This window comes from Ptychodera flava, chromosome 9 (genome assembly GCF_041260155.1).
Source record: "Ptychodera flava strain L36383 chromosome 9, AS_Pfla_20210202, whole genome shotgun sequence".
NCBI classification, from domain to species: Eukaryota; Metazoa; Hemichordata; class Enteropneusta; family Ptychoderidae; genus Ptychodera; species Ptychodera flava.
In genome coordinates this window covers 32,045,551-32,064,359 of record NC_091936.1, presented here as the reverse complement: position 1 = coordinate 32,064,359, position 18,809 = coordinate 32,045,551, and the positions used below count along the sequence as shown (strand labels likewise).

At 37.0% G+C, this 18,809-nt stretch overlaps 1 protein-coding gene and 1 long non-coding RNA gene across 2 annotated transcripts; both read left to right on the top strand.

Moving 5' to 3' along the window:
* The first annotated feature begins 1 nt into the window (after position 1).
* Positions 2–14,647, top strand: LOC139140708 (2-Hydroxyacid oxidase 2-like). Its single transcript, XM_070710098.1, has 5 exons — positions 2–18; positions 1,244–1,474; positions 2,303–2,461; positions 13,032–13,101; positions 14,187–14,647. The coding sequence occupies exons 2-5, from the start codon at positions 1,376–1,378 to the stop codon at positions 14,255–14,257; spliced, it is 399 nt and encodes a 132-aa protein (XP_070566199.1). The 5' UTR covers positions 2–18; positions 1,244–1,375; the 3' UTR covers positions 14,258–14,647.
* LOC139140709 (uncharacterized) lies at positions 3,265–4,569 on the top strand. Its single transcript, XR_011554049.1, has 2 exons — positions 3,265–4,013; positions 4,213–4,569. It is a non-coding gene; the product is annotated as an uncharacterized lncRNA (long non-coding RNA).
* Positions 14,648–18,809: the final 4,162 nt, after the last annotated feature.

Sequence of the window (18,809 nt, the reverse complement as noted above, 5' to 3'; positions counted from 1 at the left end):
GATAGATACCTGAGCAAGGTATTTTTCCGAGTTCACTTTTTGTTTCGACCCTGATGTGTGAGTAATTCAGTGTATTATCCACAAAAGTGCTTATTCATACGTGATCAAAACTACGCTTTCGTGTCCAGAATTATGAAAATGGTGTGCTTTTGTTGTTACAGATACATTCGGATTAATGTAACATGTAACAAGCACACAATATGGAACAAAACACATGAAGATGAAATTTGCAGTTGTGATGTTCGCCTGTCTTCGTGCTTCCCTTATTATGTCTATACTATCTTTATAGCATATCCCTTGGACAGATCAAACGTCTTCGTTTTTTTGAACTGAATTCTGTGGAACACACTGAACCAGTGCAGTTTCTTCATCACCGGGGTGATGTGATGTCTTTTAATTCGTTTGCGTGCCAAGACGGGCAGCTGAATTCTTGGTCCTCTGTAATAAATTGACGTACAAGTTAACACCATAAGGCATTGTATTGTCCTAAATCAAAATTCGGCATAGAATACATTTGTTAGGTGAGACATTTCAAAATGAATACGGTTGAATGAATAGCTACTCTGACAGGCCTCACTTCAATGCTTTTCTTACTTACACTATATTCAGTAATTCTATTGAATCAACTACCAGCAGATACATGCTTAGTCCAAAGTATCTGCACTTTCAAGACAGAGCTAGGGATCCCCTGTCTTCGAGAGAAAATCATCTTTTACTGTCATTGTTTAGGTAGTACGCTCCTTGATGGTGAAAGACGTCAACGTTGCTAAACTTACCAAAAGGAAACTTTAAACCATTCTCTTTCATAATCAAGAAAAACAATTGGGCATCAACGTTAAACATTTAGAAGTAGAGAAGCAAATTACCCATGGGCACTATTTTCTGACACCCGAAATTCAATATGGTCGCCGTCTTGGTGTTAACTTCATGGGAAAAATTAATTTTCGATTCGCAAAAGTGGGATAGTGATAATTTGGTTTACTCTGAGAGATTTAAAATTGAACCCACATAGGTGCGAGAAACAAAAAAAAGTAATGCAAACATTTGAGAGTCCGAACATCTGTCCCGGAGACGCAGTCTATCTTTAGGCGCCACAAAATATTTTCTTGTTAATAAAAGGAGCTGTACTCATTTATTTATATTATCCTTTTCTCCTTAACCTCAGGCTGTCATTCATATCAATACAGCCTTACAAATTACTTATTTTTTGATCAGTAACTTTGCCATTCATTCTATCAACAAGGGTACCGGCTGTTCGCCCGAAAGAACCCTAGATGAAGTTGTTGACCTTTCAAAAGCAGATGCCAGAATTTCATGGGAGTATGTACGATGGCTCAAAACGATCACAAAGTTACCTATCGTCCTGAAAGGTATAATGACAGTAGAGGACGCTGTACTAGCTGCCGAACATGGCGTGGAGGGAATACTGATATCCAATCATGGAGGCCGGCAATTGGATTGTTCGCAAGCAACGGTAAGCTTCCACATTTCTATTGAGAAAAACTGTTTGAAGTATTGTGTTGAAGAGTACTTGCTTTACCCGTTTAGGTGGTGGGAAATCATTGCTCATTTATCTATTGTGTTGACTGCGTGTCAATTGCATAATTTGATCATTCAGTGGGACTCTGTTTAACCAAAGGGACATTTCCCAGTATATATTTAAGGCAGAATACGCCTCTGGGACAGACATTCGGACTCAAATTTTACAGTATTATCTTAGTCTCTTGTTTGCAGGGGTTCGTTTTGATGCTCGGGGAGTTAGTCAAGTTTTTATCGTCTTATTCCTTCAAATTCCCTATAGAGTTGACAGGGTATCGCGGCCATTTTGTACATGATGTAATTTATTTCTCTGATGCCGAATTTAGCATGGTAACACCTGATTTTTATCTTGATTAAGAAAGGAAATGGTTTTAAGTTTCATTGGCGAAAGTTTTAACAAAAATTCAAGGCTTGCAGTACGGTACCTTAAATTTAATGGACAAGAAAATCTTTGATTTGATTTTGTATTTTCAAATTGGTTTGAGAGACAACAAGTCATGCTTGTTTTTGAGTCCTCACGAACCTCCCTCAAAGTTACCACTTGTCACCAACTGTAACTTCTGTACGGCAACTTTGTACAATAAGAAAGGGAACAGACCACTCAACATTTACCATGTAAAAGCAAATAAGTTGTCGTCCGTCTAGCTCACAATCAGATTAGTTCTCTGGGGCTCATAGTATCAAACATTTGGCTGTGGACAAGAGCTAGCTGTGCCATATTTTCTATTGATTGTCTATTTCATTCTTCCTATTGGTGCGAAAGATCGATGTTCTATCAGATATCACTGATGCAGTTGGAGACAAACTGGAAGTTTACGTAGATGGCGGTATACGAAGTGGTAGTGATGTGCTGAAAGCGTTGGCATTGGGTGCAAGGGCCGTATTCATCGGCAGACCGGTTCTCTATGGGTTAGCCTGTAATGTAAGTTATACCGTTTCAACCTCAAATTAACTGTAGAAGAAAAGACAGCTACCAGTTTATAAAGGTTTGACGACAATTCAGTCGTTATTACATAGGTGATTTCAGTGAAAATCTTCAGTCTCGTGATTCAACATATCACACCATGAAAAAGAACTGCAGTGGAATTTAAGGACCCTCTTCGACGGGAATTGGATGTTTTTGGATTGGACTGAAATCAATACCATCTTTCGTCAGCTATTCTGCAACAAAACCCTTAAAGCTGCAAACAACATTACCGGGACCCAAGCATCACCAATAGGTATCTTTCAGGGGTTGGCCAGCAAATTCTTCCTGCACATCTGTCAAAATAACAGAAGCCCTGCTACTCACTCAAAAATATTAAAAGTGGTGATCTCCCCCACCGCCCCACCATTGCTGAAATCTTTGAATCTTTGAAAATATTTTAGTAAATGGCCACAATGTAGTAAAATGGTTTCAGTCACTTGCCGTATGTTTTGTGCAGGCTAAGCAATGTCCCATATAACCACTTCCAAAAACACTTATTAGAAAGCTGTTAACTTTGAAAGTTCAATTAAAGATAGTGTATATTATCCTAACTAAATCTTATTTTAATATACATCCATCATGGAGTAAATGTATAAGTATAGTTAATTGCACGAGTAGGTGTGCTGTTACAGTTGTAATCACCACACTTATGGTCAGGAACTTGTAAACATCACGAGGCCGAAGGCCGAGTGATGTTTACAAGTTCCTGACCATAAGTGTGGTGATTACAACTGTAACAGCTCACCTACGAGGTGCGATTAACGACTTATACCACGAAAAACAGGCCAATCTTCTCTAAAATTTGAAAATTACCGTCAATAAATCGTCTACTTTTGATTTGAATATCCACAATGGAATGGAGTGAGCCATTGTACGTCGAAAGGTTCACAGAGGTCATTATGCACCTGGCATGTGAGTTTGGGAGAATGACCTATCCCAGACAAGTAGGACAAGGGCTCTGGTCAACTGCAAATCTGCATTTGAATAAGGGCTACAGAGTGGTATAATGCACCTGTGTAGAAGGAAACTGTTTTAGTCTGATTGGTTAGATAAAATTGTTTGCCTTACTCTATCTTGTTGGCTATTGGCTAGCGAGAAGGAATTCAATCTGTTGATGCATGTGATTGCCTCGTGGATGCATCAGGCTTTCAATACCATTTTCGTGTTTTCGACTGGTCAAGATGGACCTTGTCAACTTGTCTGATCTGATGACCCAAGAGACTATCTAGAGTTCCATGGACGGCCATGTAAAAACAACCAAAGTGGATTTTACACGGGCAAACTGCCCTATAAGAGCAGCCGCTACTACGGAGCGCATGAAATCCACGATGTGTTCTTCAACTTATAAAAAAGTACTTGGCGATGATAACACCGGACGGGATTGTACTATCGATGACCCTTGCCAAGGGATAATCAAGTTCTCCTGCCAGAAAATATACGTCTTTACACAAAGCAAATGTGCAAGATGGCTTGGCCAGACTGCCAGCACACTGGATATTCTGGCAAGGTAATTTATTCTTTTACTAAAATATTTATACACAAAACGAATTCTGTAAAGTTATAAAATTAAATTCATTGACCAAAACAATTTGTTGTGTGTGCGGCAGTATCACAGAATTTCTTTCGACTATTCCACAAACGTTACAAAAAGGCTGTACTTGTTTCCATGATATTTGTCACATATGTCTTGTGTTTGATAATTTCAGGTGAATGCGGCAACATCTCTGTACCATCAGGGATTCGATGAGCAGCTTATCAAAGAACAAACAGGTCACAGATCAGATGACGGTTTACGCGCCTCAAATGTATGTCTACTGCACAACAAAAGCATGTGTCGAATATATTACTACCACCTCCATCTAGTGTTAAATCAGAGGAATCTGTAAGTAAACCAGTTTCTCAAGTTACGACAAAACAATGTAACAAAACAGACAAGATTGGTCCAACCCAAGAAGACGCCGAATCTAAAGATGGACAGCCTTCATCAACAAATCATGTTGCTTACATTGAGCATGGTTCAAAGAAAGTTAAAATTGAATTATAAAATGTGATGCTATAACATATCAGTTGAACAAATTGTCTTCATTTTGTTATTGAATGTGTGTGAATGCTTTAGACATCTCGACTTGACCTATTGTTCTCTTGCAAATTAGTAATCAGTCATAGTTTTTTTCATATTTAAATAAGTAATCACTACACTTTTATTGATATGATAATGATTTTCTTTCATTAAAGTGTGGTGATTACTTATTTACATATGAATAAAAGTATGACTGATTACTTATTTTGCATAAGAACAATAGGTGTCAGTCGTGTTTTCAGGGATAAATGGATGGCAAGAACAATAGGTCACATGACCTGGAGTGGTATAATGTATATAAACTATCCAATGTTTTGTGTCATACTAAGCCTCCAATGTATAAGGTAAAGGCTAAGTTGTGTGTCATTGGTGAACACTTCCAAAAAATTTAATTGAAGGCTTTTGAAATATAATGTGCGTCAAGTATATGCATATTTTCAATCATGGGCCCTCGATGTATGAGGTATAGATGAAGCCATGTTTCATAGGTGAACAATTTGCAGATTTTTGATTGACGGCCATTGAGATTGAGTTTTTATATAAATATAGTGCAACAAATGTATTATCCTTCATAGATGTGACCTTGATATAGATGCATTATTAAGTAAATATAAACTGTCTGGTATCATACATTTGTATCACATGGCCGCCGATGGCATTGTCAATGTACAAAGTATAGCCTTATAAGCTATGTCTCATGGGTTAACATGTCCTAAAATTTCATAAGAAGTCTGTTGATAATGAATACAGTTAAACATAGTGTAATAAATGAATAATCCTGAATAAACCTTACTTGGATACAGATTCATCGTGTAGTAAATATAATCTCTATCAAATACCCTATATTTTAGGGCATGTGGCCATCCAATGTGTCATTCATAGGCTAAGCCTCGTCTCATCGGTAAACACTTTATTATTTGAGCGCTATTAAAATTGAAAGTTCGATTAAATATAACGCAATAAGTGTGTTATCCTAAAGTTTTTTCTTCCATTAAGATCTGTTATGTAGGTCTTTTTACCCAACTCATGACCTGAGTTTAATTAATCTAGAATATTCTTGAGGTCAATGTCCTCAAAGGCCTTGAATTCAATTATTCTTGTTTGGAACCTTCTGGCAATTCAATTAGTCGTGTGTTTACTACAAGTTGAGATATTTTTAGTGCAGTAATTAGCATATCAATACAGGTTCTAGATTGTTCTTTTATATAACCACTTTAGTATAAATACCGGGGAAGCACAGTTTTCAGTCAGACATTTTGGATGGTGTCACAGACGTGTTACTTCAAGACTTTGGAAACTCCAGCAGTATCAATTTGAAGATTTTTCGAGACCTTCACTGCCACGCTGGATTTATACTGTGGACTTTGTGCAACTTCAAGCCTACAAGCAAAAGGACTGCTCACTCTGTCTCAGTGTCTGACTCAACTCTAGAGCTTTGTGCCGTCCCAGCTGAGATACGTAGCCTGTAAATGTTTTCAGTTTGTACTCTATCCCTTGACTTAGTGATTAGTTTTATTTTCTGTATTAAATTGTAATTAAAATAAATTCGCTGACTTCACCGGGTTTTTTCTTACGTAACAGATCCATCATGGAATAACAATAACTCAGGTTGTGTCAAGTATCATATAATTATGTAGTTGTTTTTGTTTTGTTTTTTTTTATGGGTCCATGTGTAAGGTACATGCTCTCATAGCTTGCATCTAACATGAGCCACAGTATGCAAACAACCTGCCATTTCCACTCTTTTGGTAAAAGTAGTTGTGAGACAAGCTTGTATAAACTTGCCAAGACATGAAGATAATACGAAGTGTGAAGAAATGTGAGTACTTTCACCTTTGTGAAAGTCATAAAGGATCAGTCACGTGGTTTGGCGGTCATATGCCGCAAACCTATGATATCCATGATAAGAATGTTCAAAATAATTCTCCTCCTAAACGAATGCAACACTTAACTAAAATATTACTCATATCATCATTGTTATGCTGACATGTAAGTCTGCAAAGCTCATTTGGATCAGTCACGTACTTAGGTGGCCACATTGGTTTTTTGCGCAAACCTATGATTACCAAGGAATATTATCTGAAAATCTTCTTCTCTAAAACCAACGCACCATTTGAAACGAAATTTTACTCATATCATTATTAGTACGTGTACATTTAAATTTGTGAAGCGCGCTTAATGGATCAGTGATGTGGTTTGGCAGCCATATTGGTTTGTGCAAAAAACCTATGATAACCATAGAATTACATTCAAACCTCTTCTTATCAAAACCGATGGCACCATTTGAATTTCAAAACATACTCAAATCGTTCATATTATGTGTACTTTCTAGATTGGAAAATGCATAACGATCGATAGCGTGGTTAGACGGTTATAGTGGTTTTTCAAAAAACGTACAATAACCATGAGATAATATTCAGAATTCTTCTAACTCAGGACCAACAAACAATTTGAGCTCAGTGTTTGCACATAGGATAAGTTTGCGAAAGGTGTGCTAGTGAGTGACATGGTTTGGTAGCCATATTGCCATTAAAGAAGAAACGTAAAATAGCCAGAAATAACTAATTATTATAATATTAAAAATCATCTTCATCAGAAACAACAAGCCATTTCAGCTGAAGAGAAGGTATCAAACCTTTTGCCAATTTTTTTAGATTACCTTTAATGACTTTGTCCTACTTTTACATATCTCAAAAACTACACGAGCTACAAGTTTGATTTTTCTCGGATATTTACAAGTTGAGCAAAATTCTTTTCTCCAAGATTTGGAATGAGCTTAAATGGCTTTTGACCAACTTTCTTGTACCACAGCAACTACAAGAGCTACGAGTTTAGTGTCCTAAGTTGACCAGTGTACAAAAATTCTTTTTCAAGGATACGAGGGTGATCTTGATAACATTTGACCTACATCACATGTCTCAGGAACGAAAAGGGCAACAGGTCTGACTAAAATGACATCTTGTCTGATGTTGCTGATACTATTATAGCAAAAATGACAGGTTCTTTGGCCCCATTAACGCAGCTTGTAGCTTCAATTTTGCCTTTTTGGTTTTGATTTTAGTTTCGATAGCATTTCTTGAAATGAATAAGTGATAGGAAGACATGCAGGATGATCAAAAGCTTGTAAATTGTAACCTAATAAGGTAACAAAATTTCACGGTGACATTTAATTTCTGCATGTGAATACTGGTAACTATATGGTCTCCTGTAGAAAGTAACATTGCAGATCAACATATTGTCAACATCTATGAATGATGGTTGATCTAAATAAAAATAATTTAATAATTGATATATATTCTGCGTAAATGTAGATGGACACACAGATTAATTTGAAACACATGATTGCTGTACTTTTCTTAACTTATAAAATGGGAACGTAGAGTGTTGAGTTATTATTACATATTCGTACTGGGGTTTTACAATGAAATAATAACAATAAAACATTAATGTTTATTAGTATGTTTAATATTAACCATGTGAGCTTGCCTTTTTCTGCGGCCCCTGTTCATGATAAGTTTTGGCGATTTTGGCAAATATTCCTGTAAACCAAAAACGTGCATGCATTTTGCGTCCCCTGAGTTAGATGGTAGGTCTCTTCTGATTCCTTTAATATATATCTTGGAATAAATGAATTGACATTTCTTTTCATTTTCACCATATTTGACTGCAATACATCAACTAGTCCATGCAACAAGGAAGAATGCACACAAGTTAGTATATTATCAGATGAAACATTTCAAGGAGGTATGCGGGCGAATTCAATTATAATTAAGTGGTTTATGAGATGATATTTTGATCTCAATGGAATTGTAAGCAGGCATCAGGTTCTATCATCGAAACAATGGTAAAAGGAAAGCAACGACATAATAACATTTGAAATAAACATTTTAACTGCTTTAAAATTAAGATAAAATGAATTTATAACATTCACAATATTAAGAAGTGACATAATGCAAAGTCATATGTTTCGTTTATCTTATGGTCAATGTGAGCAAGGACCACATACAATTGTTCAGAAAATGGACAATTGAGAACCATGATACCCTGAAAGTGAAATGAAAATTTAAAACCATTTAAGTAAAAAGGTTTATGTTGATTATTGTGTAAGGTGGAGATAGGTTGCTTCTGACAAAAGTCCATCCTTTTCTCGACCCTAAGATCAGGAACCCTGAAATCGCAAATAAAAGAACCAATGTTTCCGTGAAACGACTCATATTGATTTGTGTATGGATGTGATAAAATAGTTGTTTGTGATGCAAAACCATCATTTTGTCAATCTTGCGGCCAATGTAGGCAAGAACTTAAAAAGGGCCTATAAAATGGACCTCTTAGAACCTAGGTAACCCGAAATTATAAAATAAAAAATACAAAATAATATTTCAGTGAAACGGTTTATATTGATTTGTGTCTTGTTTTGGCCAAGTATTCGTCTGTGCTGAAAATCAACATTTTAGTCGACCTTGAGGTCAATGTAGACAAGAGCCACATGAAATGGCGAATAAAATGTACCTCTGGACGAGCTTGCAGATGTGAGATTATAAAGCCGTTGGCTAAAGCCTGTACATAAGCACCATGGCAGCCAGACATTGGAAATAGAAATATAAAACAATGTTTCATTGAAACGGTTCATATTGATTTGTATATGGTATATGGTATGGTAACAAACTAGTTGTTTGTGATGGAATCCATCATTTTGTCAACCTTTAGGTCAATGTAGACAAGAACCATGCGTAATGGCCAATAAAATTGATCCCTTAAAACCATGGTAGCCATATATTGGAAATAAAAATATAAGACAATATTTCAGTGAAACCGTTCATATTGATTTGTTTACTGTTGTAACAAACTAGTTGTTTGTGATGAAAATCATTCTTTTACTCGACCTTTAGGTCACTGTAGGCACGAACCACATGTAATTGTCTGTAAAATGGCTCTGACAACAATGTTTCAGTGAAACGGTCCATATTGATTTATACATGGTTGTGCAAACTAAATGTAGTTGTAACCATGTGTATACAATGTCCCATAAAATGTACCTCTGAGAACCATGGTAACAAGAAATTGGAAATAAAATATGAAACAATTTTTCCGTTCATGTTTATTTTTGAGAGACTCAGTGTTTCGTTGTGACAAAGTTGTTTGTGGTGAAAAACATCATTTTTGTCGACCTTGAGGGCTATGTAGGCAGAAACTACGTGTGATGGCCCATTAAACGTACACTTAAATTTCGGTTGTGATTAAGTAGTTTTTTGTGATAAAAAATAATCTTATTAGTTGACCTTTAGGTTAATGTTGGTAAGTACGAGAAACGTGATTCATATTGTGTGTGATTCCAATCAGCAACGTCGTTCATGTGGTTGTAGCGACGAGCAGAAGATTCAACTGTTATTGTTGGCCCGGTTTGCACAGCTGCTGCTGTTCGTGGTCAGCAACATGTCTTCATCATCACTGCCCGGCGTCCGTAGTTTGTTCAGCGATGTCGACCACTACGTGTTCAGCGATGTCGACCACTACGTTGCCTGTAGACGGAAGTTTCTGCTCCGCGTGAAATGGGTGTCCGACCGCATGCCCCGTTGGTGGTGCCTGTGTTTTCCCATTGTTTCTGGATGCCATGATGACCTCGAAAAAATGCAGTGGGGCTGCTCTCAGTTCTCCAGAAGATGCTTCTCCGTTTTGTGTTTTAAGCATCGGCACTGGAGAAATAAACGGATGATGATTGGTCACCTGAAGGAAACATTTCCTCGCATTCGCTGTACCGTGGTCGAGCCGTGCGTCAACGAGATCCGGAAATACCAAAAGTACGTTGTTGAAAACAAGAATGAGTTCAAAGACGTTCAGTTCGAATGGTTTGAAGCATTCATACAGAGTAGGATAGAAGATATCAACGGAAAGATAAAACAGTTTAACTTCATCGAGGCAGTGGAGGCTGTATACTACCTGTCTAACCACGAGGGCGCCCTCGAAGAGATGTACGACAGTTTGGCACCTGGTGGGTTACTGCTTTTTATCGTTGCCGCCAACAATGGAGGATACCACAATCTTTGGAAACAGCACGGCGATATCCTGGGCGACCACCGAATGAACTTAATCACTTCAGCCGATGTCGAAGACGCGTTTAAGAAGAAGGGTATCCCTTTTTCTACCGTTCCAGAACCTAACGGTAGCAGAGTCGATATTTCGGAAGTGTTCGACGAAAACTCAGACATTGGAAATCGCATCCTAGACTTTTTGACTCACTGTTTTCATTTCCGTAAATCAGTTCCCCGGCATATTCAGGACAACATGATGTATGTCTTGAAGAGCAAGCAATGTTCTGAAATAATTGATGACCGTGTCTTATTTAATGACAGCTTTGAGGCCATCATCGTACAGAAGGCGTTCTCACATTGATGTGTTCATGTTTATATTCACAAATTGTATAACTGTGACTTCAAAATGCAAATTCTGGGTTTTTTTCAGAAAAATGGCATCAAGTCTCGTACGTCTAACGCCACTTTGATATCACAATAATTCGATGATCAATGATCATTTTGAAACTCGTTTTACAGAGCCTATGTAGGATAACCCAAAATTTCACAGTTTCATAGTATCTAAGACAAACTCGACATGAAAGAGTTAACTTGAGCAAAAGAGGACTAGCCACCCTGAAAAAGTTTCAGAGAAGGTTACCGAATAGCAAAAATGTAAGATCAAAAGAGGAATTCTATCAATTTTAGAACAGCGATGACTATTGTCATGAACGAGGTTCTGAATTTCCATACCAGCGCATTTTCTGCCAACAGCAGTTTTCTAGATGATTCCGAACATATATCAGTAAGAGTGCTCCGAACAAAGCAAAAATGCCATGAAGGTATTTAATCCTGTTCTGCCTCGATTATTCGTAATTTGCCCTATAATTTGAATGAAAAGAATTTTCACATGTTGTTTTCTAAGCTGTATCACTGTAAAGTATAATTGTCCGTATTGTATTCACTTCACATTTTCACGAAATAAGGATAAATAATTTGTAAAATTTAATGAATAAATAAGAGTAATGATAAACATCTAATTCACAGTTGAGCATGTTATGTCTTACTCGAAATGAATGTGGCTTTATATAATAATATTCGCGTCTTTAGACATTACAACCATGTATATCTTCCGGTAAGTCTATCATATCTCATACTGGGCATATACTAAGCAGTCACATAAGACATTTCTTTCGTAACTTTGGCGGTGAGGATACGAAAGGGTTTAAATGGAGAGACTACTCTCAAATTAACGAAACGCCCTTTTCATGGCTGCTTATAAAGTCGACGGGAATTGTTAAATATCAAACTTTCGGTTCTCTCAATGTAATTTATTACGACATTCAAGACAGCAGTCCAAAGAATGTAACGGAATTGAACCTGTCGTTTGTGTACAATCACTTTTATTCGCATGTAGCGTTGAAAGTTAAGGAATTATTTGTTATAATTTATTTCCCCTCTTAAGTTTCCAAGCATATTGTACACCTATAGAGCTCAACTCGAAAATCATTTCACCTCAACGGAGGCTTTAAGGAATTATTACAGTTTAAAACAGGTTATATGACCAATCAAAATTTGCTCTGTCAGGTGCACTACTTCTCATAGTCAGAGATCACCCTTGCAAGTTTGATAAGCTTATATGCTACGGTTTTCTCATATCTAGCTTAACAAAGAATTTACGAAAGAAACGGCTAGTAACACTAGGGACCAAAGGCTGGGCGCTTTGGTCGCTAAATAAATGTCCCTTAAAATCCAGTATAGTGCTGAATAGATTGACTGCGAATAAGTTTATGATTTATGCAGCGAACAAAATCAGTAACGTATCATTGTAAATAGAAGAGGACGACACTTTTACACACATTTTTTCATAAGGCCAGCTAATTTTTTCTTTGCGAAAAAGGATAGTATTCAGTAGAGATATGTGTAACATTTTTGGCGGTCGTTTTCGCTATTGAAACGCTCTCTAAGCCACTTAAGGCAAAGCCGGTGTTTATAGAAAGACCGAAACTAAAGAAGACACTCGAAGCAAAGTGTCATTACAGAAAATCAGGGTCCGGCGAAATTGGCGTTATACGTATGCGTAAGGCTTTTGTAGTGCTGAATTGCGAACACAAGTGTTGTCCCACAGTGTGACAATCGTCTGATAACTTTTACAATGAATTAAGAACGGGCATTACTAGTCCAGTATAACCTCTGCAGACAGCAGGGCAAACTCAAAAGATTTGTGTCTCAATCCGTAGTTGGGAGTTCCACAGAATAAGTATTTCGATGAGATCAGATCACAAAACACTCCTTTTGGGGGCCCTGTGTCAGAAAATTAATTGCACTAATGGCGCGCCACACCCATTCCAGGATGGAACTCACTGTTAAAGGTCATACTACCTTGGCAGTCTTACAGCAGCTTTAAAATATATAAGATTTCTTTTCTCATCCACAGGGAGAAGAGGGTGTAAAAGCTGTACTCCGAATTCTGCGAGAAGAGTTTATCCGAGCAATGGCATTAACGGGTATGTGAAGTGCATTAGCTATCGTAAAAAAAAAAGGACAAAGCACCATTGCTCAATCTGTCAATGTTGTTCGTTTTTCAAAGTAACGTCCATTGCTATCAAATGCGCTCTGTTCCCCGGTAAGATTTGTATATTCCAAAGTCAGCTGTGAGTATGGGCCAGCTGGGTTTTCGTAACCGTGTAACTAACTCTAAAATTCATTGCCAAATGGTTTGATATATGCCTTGAATACTATAAAGAATTTATCAGACAAAACACACGCCTGTTATCGGGTTGGTTTATTCCTATGTAATTATTGTTGCCTCACATGTGACGAAGTGGCTGATTTTAATGTATCGAGCTCGGATGAAAATGACTCCTTGAGTAACTCGGGCGCTCGTTAAAAGTGAAAGTCGATAATTAATTAATTAAATAAATTAATGCTTTCAAATAAGGGCTACCTATAATGATTATCACTCCTATTCAATGTGAATTAGACATTTCAGAAAGGCGGTGTATACTGGTTTAAAGGTACACATGGTATCCAATCTTTTAAATTGCCTCACAACGGGGATGCAACACGGTGTATTTTATCAATTTATAGTTTTAATGCTCGTAGACTGCTTCTCGACATTGAGCAAAGTTACCACATTTAATATGTTGTTCATAACAATATCATGTACAGTTTGTTTGTTGAAGTATGTACCCTCGTGTAACTATCCAATTATTCTGCAAGTCAGTATTAAAGGGATGCACATTTCGTCCAAGTTTCGAATTTGACTCGAGTATCCTTGTTTCATGTTCGCGTGTATGTCAGCAGAGTAGCCACAATTAGCAGTGTTGTGTTCTTATGACAGAGCTATCACAATGAGGTTTGACTGAAACAGTTGAACCAACCGTCGATATACAGGATGGCCGCTATACCGCACAGACAACATTATAGCTTTACAGGTTAAGAAACCTAGTCACTGCAAACTGGTTATGGGAACGCCGTTATGGCACAATACACACCAAATCCTGAGATAATAAGAACGTTATGCACAGATTGTGAGCAGCCGTGCGTTACCTTTTAGCTTACCTATCGTGTTTTTGTCGTTTAATTGCAGGTTGTAGCCGACTGAGTGATATCTCCAGGTCTCTTTTAGTCAGCAGGAGTGATCTACTATCGAAGCTATGAAATTTGAAGTCAGATCACGAAGTTATCTCCTTCTACAAGTAATGTGATACAGGATCAGTATATAAGAGGTTAATAAACAATAGTGCTTTCGGTTATTATGTTGGGTGTGCCGGGAGCAATACCTTGACAGTCATTGTTTGCAAACCTGCCCTTTGGGGAGGATCATATTTGCAAACTTACGGCAGAGACACACCTTATATTTAACAAAGTTCCAATTAATGCAAATTTTCAATTTGTTTTCCACTGAATGTAAATGATCGTATGCAGGCAATTGTAATAGTCGTCCCAAAGTACATAAATTACATCTCGTAGCTCTAATATATAGATATGTTCAATGAAAATGGCACAGTAACAAATACATGCATTGTATGTGTATATCTGTATATATTGAAATTTTGTTAGTTCACTATGTATGGCCGTCTATGGAGAAAGCTAATAAAAATGTATTTTCCAATACAATATCTCTGCATTTGTATACGCTTGCTTAAATATGAATATACTCGGCTACATATGGGTGGTTAGAAGTTGATGCATGTACAGCAGATATGTCACTGGAATTTCACCCCAAAATGTCACTTCCACAACACATTTGAGTGCAAGGGGTATACATATATTTATACAGAGTGTGTGCCCTACATGGGCTAGGTAGCATTCACAAATACTGGTTAGGTGGCTCGAGGAATTCGGGGGGGGGGGGATTTAAAAATTCTGTGTGTAATGGAGGTGGACTTGAAACTTTTGCTCTGCGTGTAAGCAGGGGACTTGAAAATATTTTTGTTTCCTATTTTTTTCTTGTTCAGATTCCATATTAAGGCATATAATTCAATGAAAAATTAATGTCATCCCATGATTTTAATGTTATTAATAATTAAACAAAATTTAGACCTATTTCGTCGCGTGTCATAACTTTAATTCAAAACATTTAAAAGTGTATAAATGCCTTGATTTTTCGTATTACAAAAACAACAAGAAGGCCTTGTTAGGCAGACGTTGGATTTATTTATATTTTTTTTCAATATTTCTATGCAATGTATCAAAAAGAGTTTCTTGCTGTTTACTTACAGCATGTTTAAACACACAATATTTAGTTTGTCCAAAAAAGGCCTGTAAATGTAAACACTATTAGCGATAATTGAATTAGAGTTCAAAGTGAAAGTCATTCGTCAATATGATTAATGCACAGTACACATACGCAGGATTTGATGGCAAGCTCAAGAACGCAGTTGTATAAACCTAACAAAAATATTCAATTTGTCTAAATTATCACAGTGATTACAGCTACTGCCTACGGACAGTGTCATTGTCAATGCATACAAGCAGTGACTGAGATAGCTCTAGTTTTGTAGTTGAAGAAAGGTTTGGGTCATACGACGCTCATGACAGTGAAACATACTTGTACACAAGATCAGGCCAGAGAGCAACACCTGGAAGTCCAGGCGACTTACAGTTACCAATACACAATGGCCAAAAGGGGCAATAGTGTATCACTGTTCACAAAATAGTGTTGACTATGGTACACAAAAACAGTGCATCTCCTTGAATGTAATGGTACAGTTTAATTCTATTCCGACATGTCTATCTGTGAGTTTACAATGAATACATTCTATAGAGTGCAGCAAAGACGTGAGTAATCAGTAGGTATAATAACGATCTTGATTTTTTCAACATTGTATTGTGTATCAACATCATTTTTTGTAGTTCATTTTTTAAATCATGTAGCAATGCTTTAACTTCTTTACACAGCCTGAGTATTAATATGCAGCCATCTTATGGTATATTGACACTTCAATGTATATGAAAGGTAACTGACAGCAAAATAAGTGCAGTACGTAACACACATGTTGATTATGTTAATAGGCTGAAAACTGAATATTTCAACATGATAAGATGTAAAACAAGATATAGGAGTTATTACAAACATCAAAAATACTGAAAAGTCGAAATTTCATGTCTGTAATATTGTTTGTATGATCAAGGAAATGTAGCTTATGTTAGACTTTTGCATTATGAATTTTTGATTTCTGGTATATTAGAATAATCAAATATTAGAGAAAAAAAGATTGCGTCACCATGCTTGATTTCTCCAAACGTATGATGAAGGTCACTGTTTTTCACGAAAATCACTTGAAATCAATAAGCTTGTATAAAACCATTCATTTCAAGTTCAAATTATCACATTCTCATTGTACAATTAACACCAAATGTTTGAACAGTAAAGATTCTAATGTAAATAAAAAACATTTGTGAATAAATGAAATTTTTTATTTCACTAAATTTTTCATTCTTACACCCAACATTTCAGCGATTAAAATTTTATTTGATGGAATATTTCAGTCTTATATTGTCAACGATGACTTTTTGTAAAAGTTTTACAAGTAGCACCTAGGAAATATAGGCCCTATGTCTTGTACTTGTTTAAAATATTTCTTTGACAGGTCATCATGCTCAGTTTTTTGATTATTTGGCATAATGTAGCCAGGAGTTCACATTTTGCATACCCTCTCATGATCGTCATTTTGGGTGCTCTTCAGTGGGTTCAATTGACCCGACCAGGTTTTGATTAACTCAAGTTGGCAAACACTGATAAATCCAAAAGATCCACTGATGCATTTACAAATTAATCAGTTTAAGAACTTGTTTAGGAATATGACTCTACAGAGTGTCGAAAACATTTCTATAACATATTTTTGTTTACGCCGAAACAAGGAAGTATCGAACATCACTGGGGGACTTGATAAATTTTGATCATATTGATGGGGCGATTCGAATTTGTTTGAGTGTATTGAGGGGATCTGAAAAAATAAGATTTCAATCGCGATTCCTCCAGCCCCCCTCACTATTATTTGTGAACGCAGCCTTAATTATAAAGAGCAGTACATAGGGTAACAGTAAGACCTATTTAGTCGTAAACATGAAGAACAGGGTCAAATTGCCAAGGAACAGCAGGAGATAGTGGTACAAACAAAGGGGTATAAACATGGGGTGAACATTGAAGGCTATGGGATGAAGAGGTTCTTGTAGGTCATACATGTAATTAAAGCTTTCAGACTTGGAATGGGGGAGTCATGTTTTACATGGTAGAACACCCCTGATTCCCCCGGCCTACGCCAGCGTACTAACTCAAAGTTCCTTAACTGTACGTTCTCCTCTTATGACATGTACGTCATCATGGGGCTACCATATGGCAACAGTGTTATCGAAAATGGGTTAGTTCACAAAACTCGACATCAAGTTAATAAAGAAAAATTTGATATGCACTTTGAAGTTTTGATCCATTTTAGCCGTGGTTATCAGGGTCACGCTGGTCCCACATTTGCTTATATCAGGTATATGCATGGCGACTAGTTACATACCTACCCTGCACGATACCTTGGCAATAGTACTATTTATGTAAAAATACACAAAACGCATTCTCATACAAATATGCCCCTGCCACATTTCGTTATCAAGTTTTCATCGTTGTTGATATGCTGACAATCAATCATATATTAAAGCTATATAGATAGAGATAAACATCTGACGTAAATGCACAGCTGGCGAGTGCTCTTGAATGTCATAGCGACCTTGTGTCACCGTCACAAAGTCGCTTGAAAATTCATTAGGTACGTTTGAGTTTCGGGAGTGTAAAAACGCACGTACCGAAGTAAGGACATCTTGTAGACCCTCGCATACACCCATGCGTTATTACCGGTAGCACTACAAGGGTTAGGCGGGATGCCATGTGCTAAGCATTTGAGTGCTTAACTCTTCAAAAGATACAGCAAGTTGACTGCTTTTCGTTAAAATAACCAATTAAAAGACCTTCAGTGTGTATTGTTATCTGGTTCTTCTTGACGCATATATGGTGATTTGAAACGATTTGACTGTATCGACAATAAACAGTGGCCACATGACCACGTTAACCAAAAGCGAGCGGGCAGAGTTCACAGCCGGGGGGTGGTCTTGATGAGAAAGAACGCGCCGAGCATGAAAAGACTAGGTTGTGAAGTTGTGGCAGAAGCTTGGAACAGTTTCCCTGATCTAGAATGGACGTCCATACAATTTGAATGAAACTGCTTCACTTATAGAAAACAACATTTAATATGCGGCATAACTTTGATCGCCTTTTAGAAAGCTGTGTTCATGCCGTCACTGCATTTCATAAAGGTGCATTTTATAAAGGTGCAGCAGAGACGCTGAACAATCCGAATTGACTTGCATAAATTACTTACCGGTACTTTAAAATCAAGGCATATTGCTCGGCCGACTATATGAAGGGATTGCTTATTTATTTATTTATTTATGTATTGATTTTATTTATTTATTTATTTATTTGTTGTTTCTTGTAAACAGTATATATTTATACTTGTCCTAAGGAGAATAGGTCATCAAAATCCTGGTTAAATAATCAGCGAACAGCCTTAATGACTTTTCTCTGAAACAACAGGGGTCCTGCAATCTTTAAAGGTGAGGTGGTTGCAGAATATCCAATAACCAATAATCCAAAAATGTCCTTAAAAGCCCTGACCCCTCACACCCACCATAACTTTTGCTCGTTCCCCTAAAATAGAAA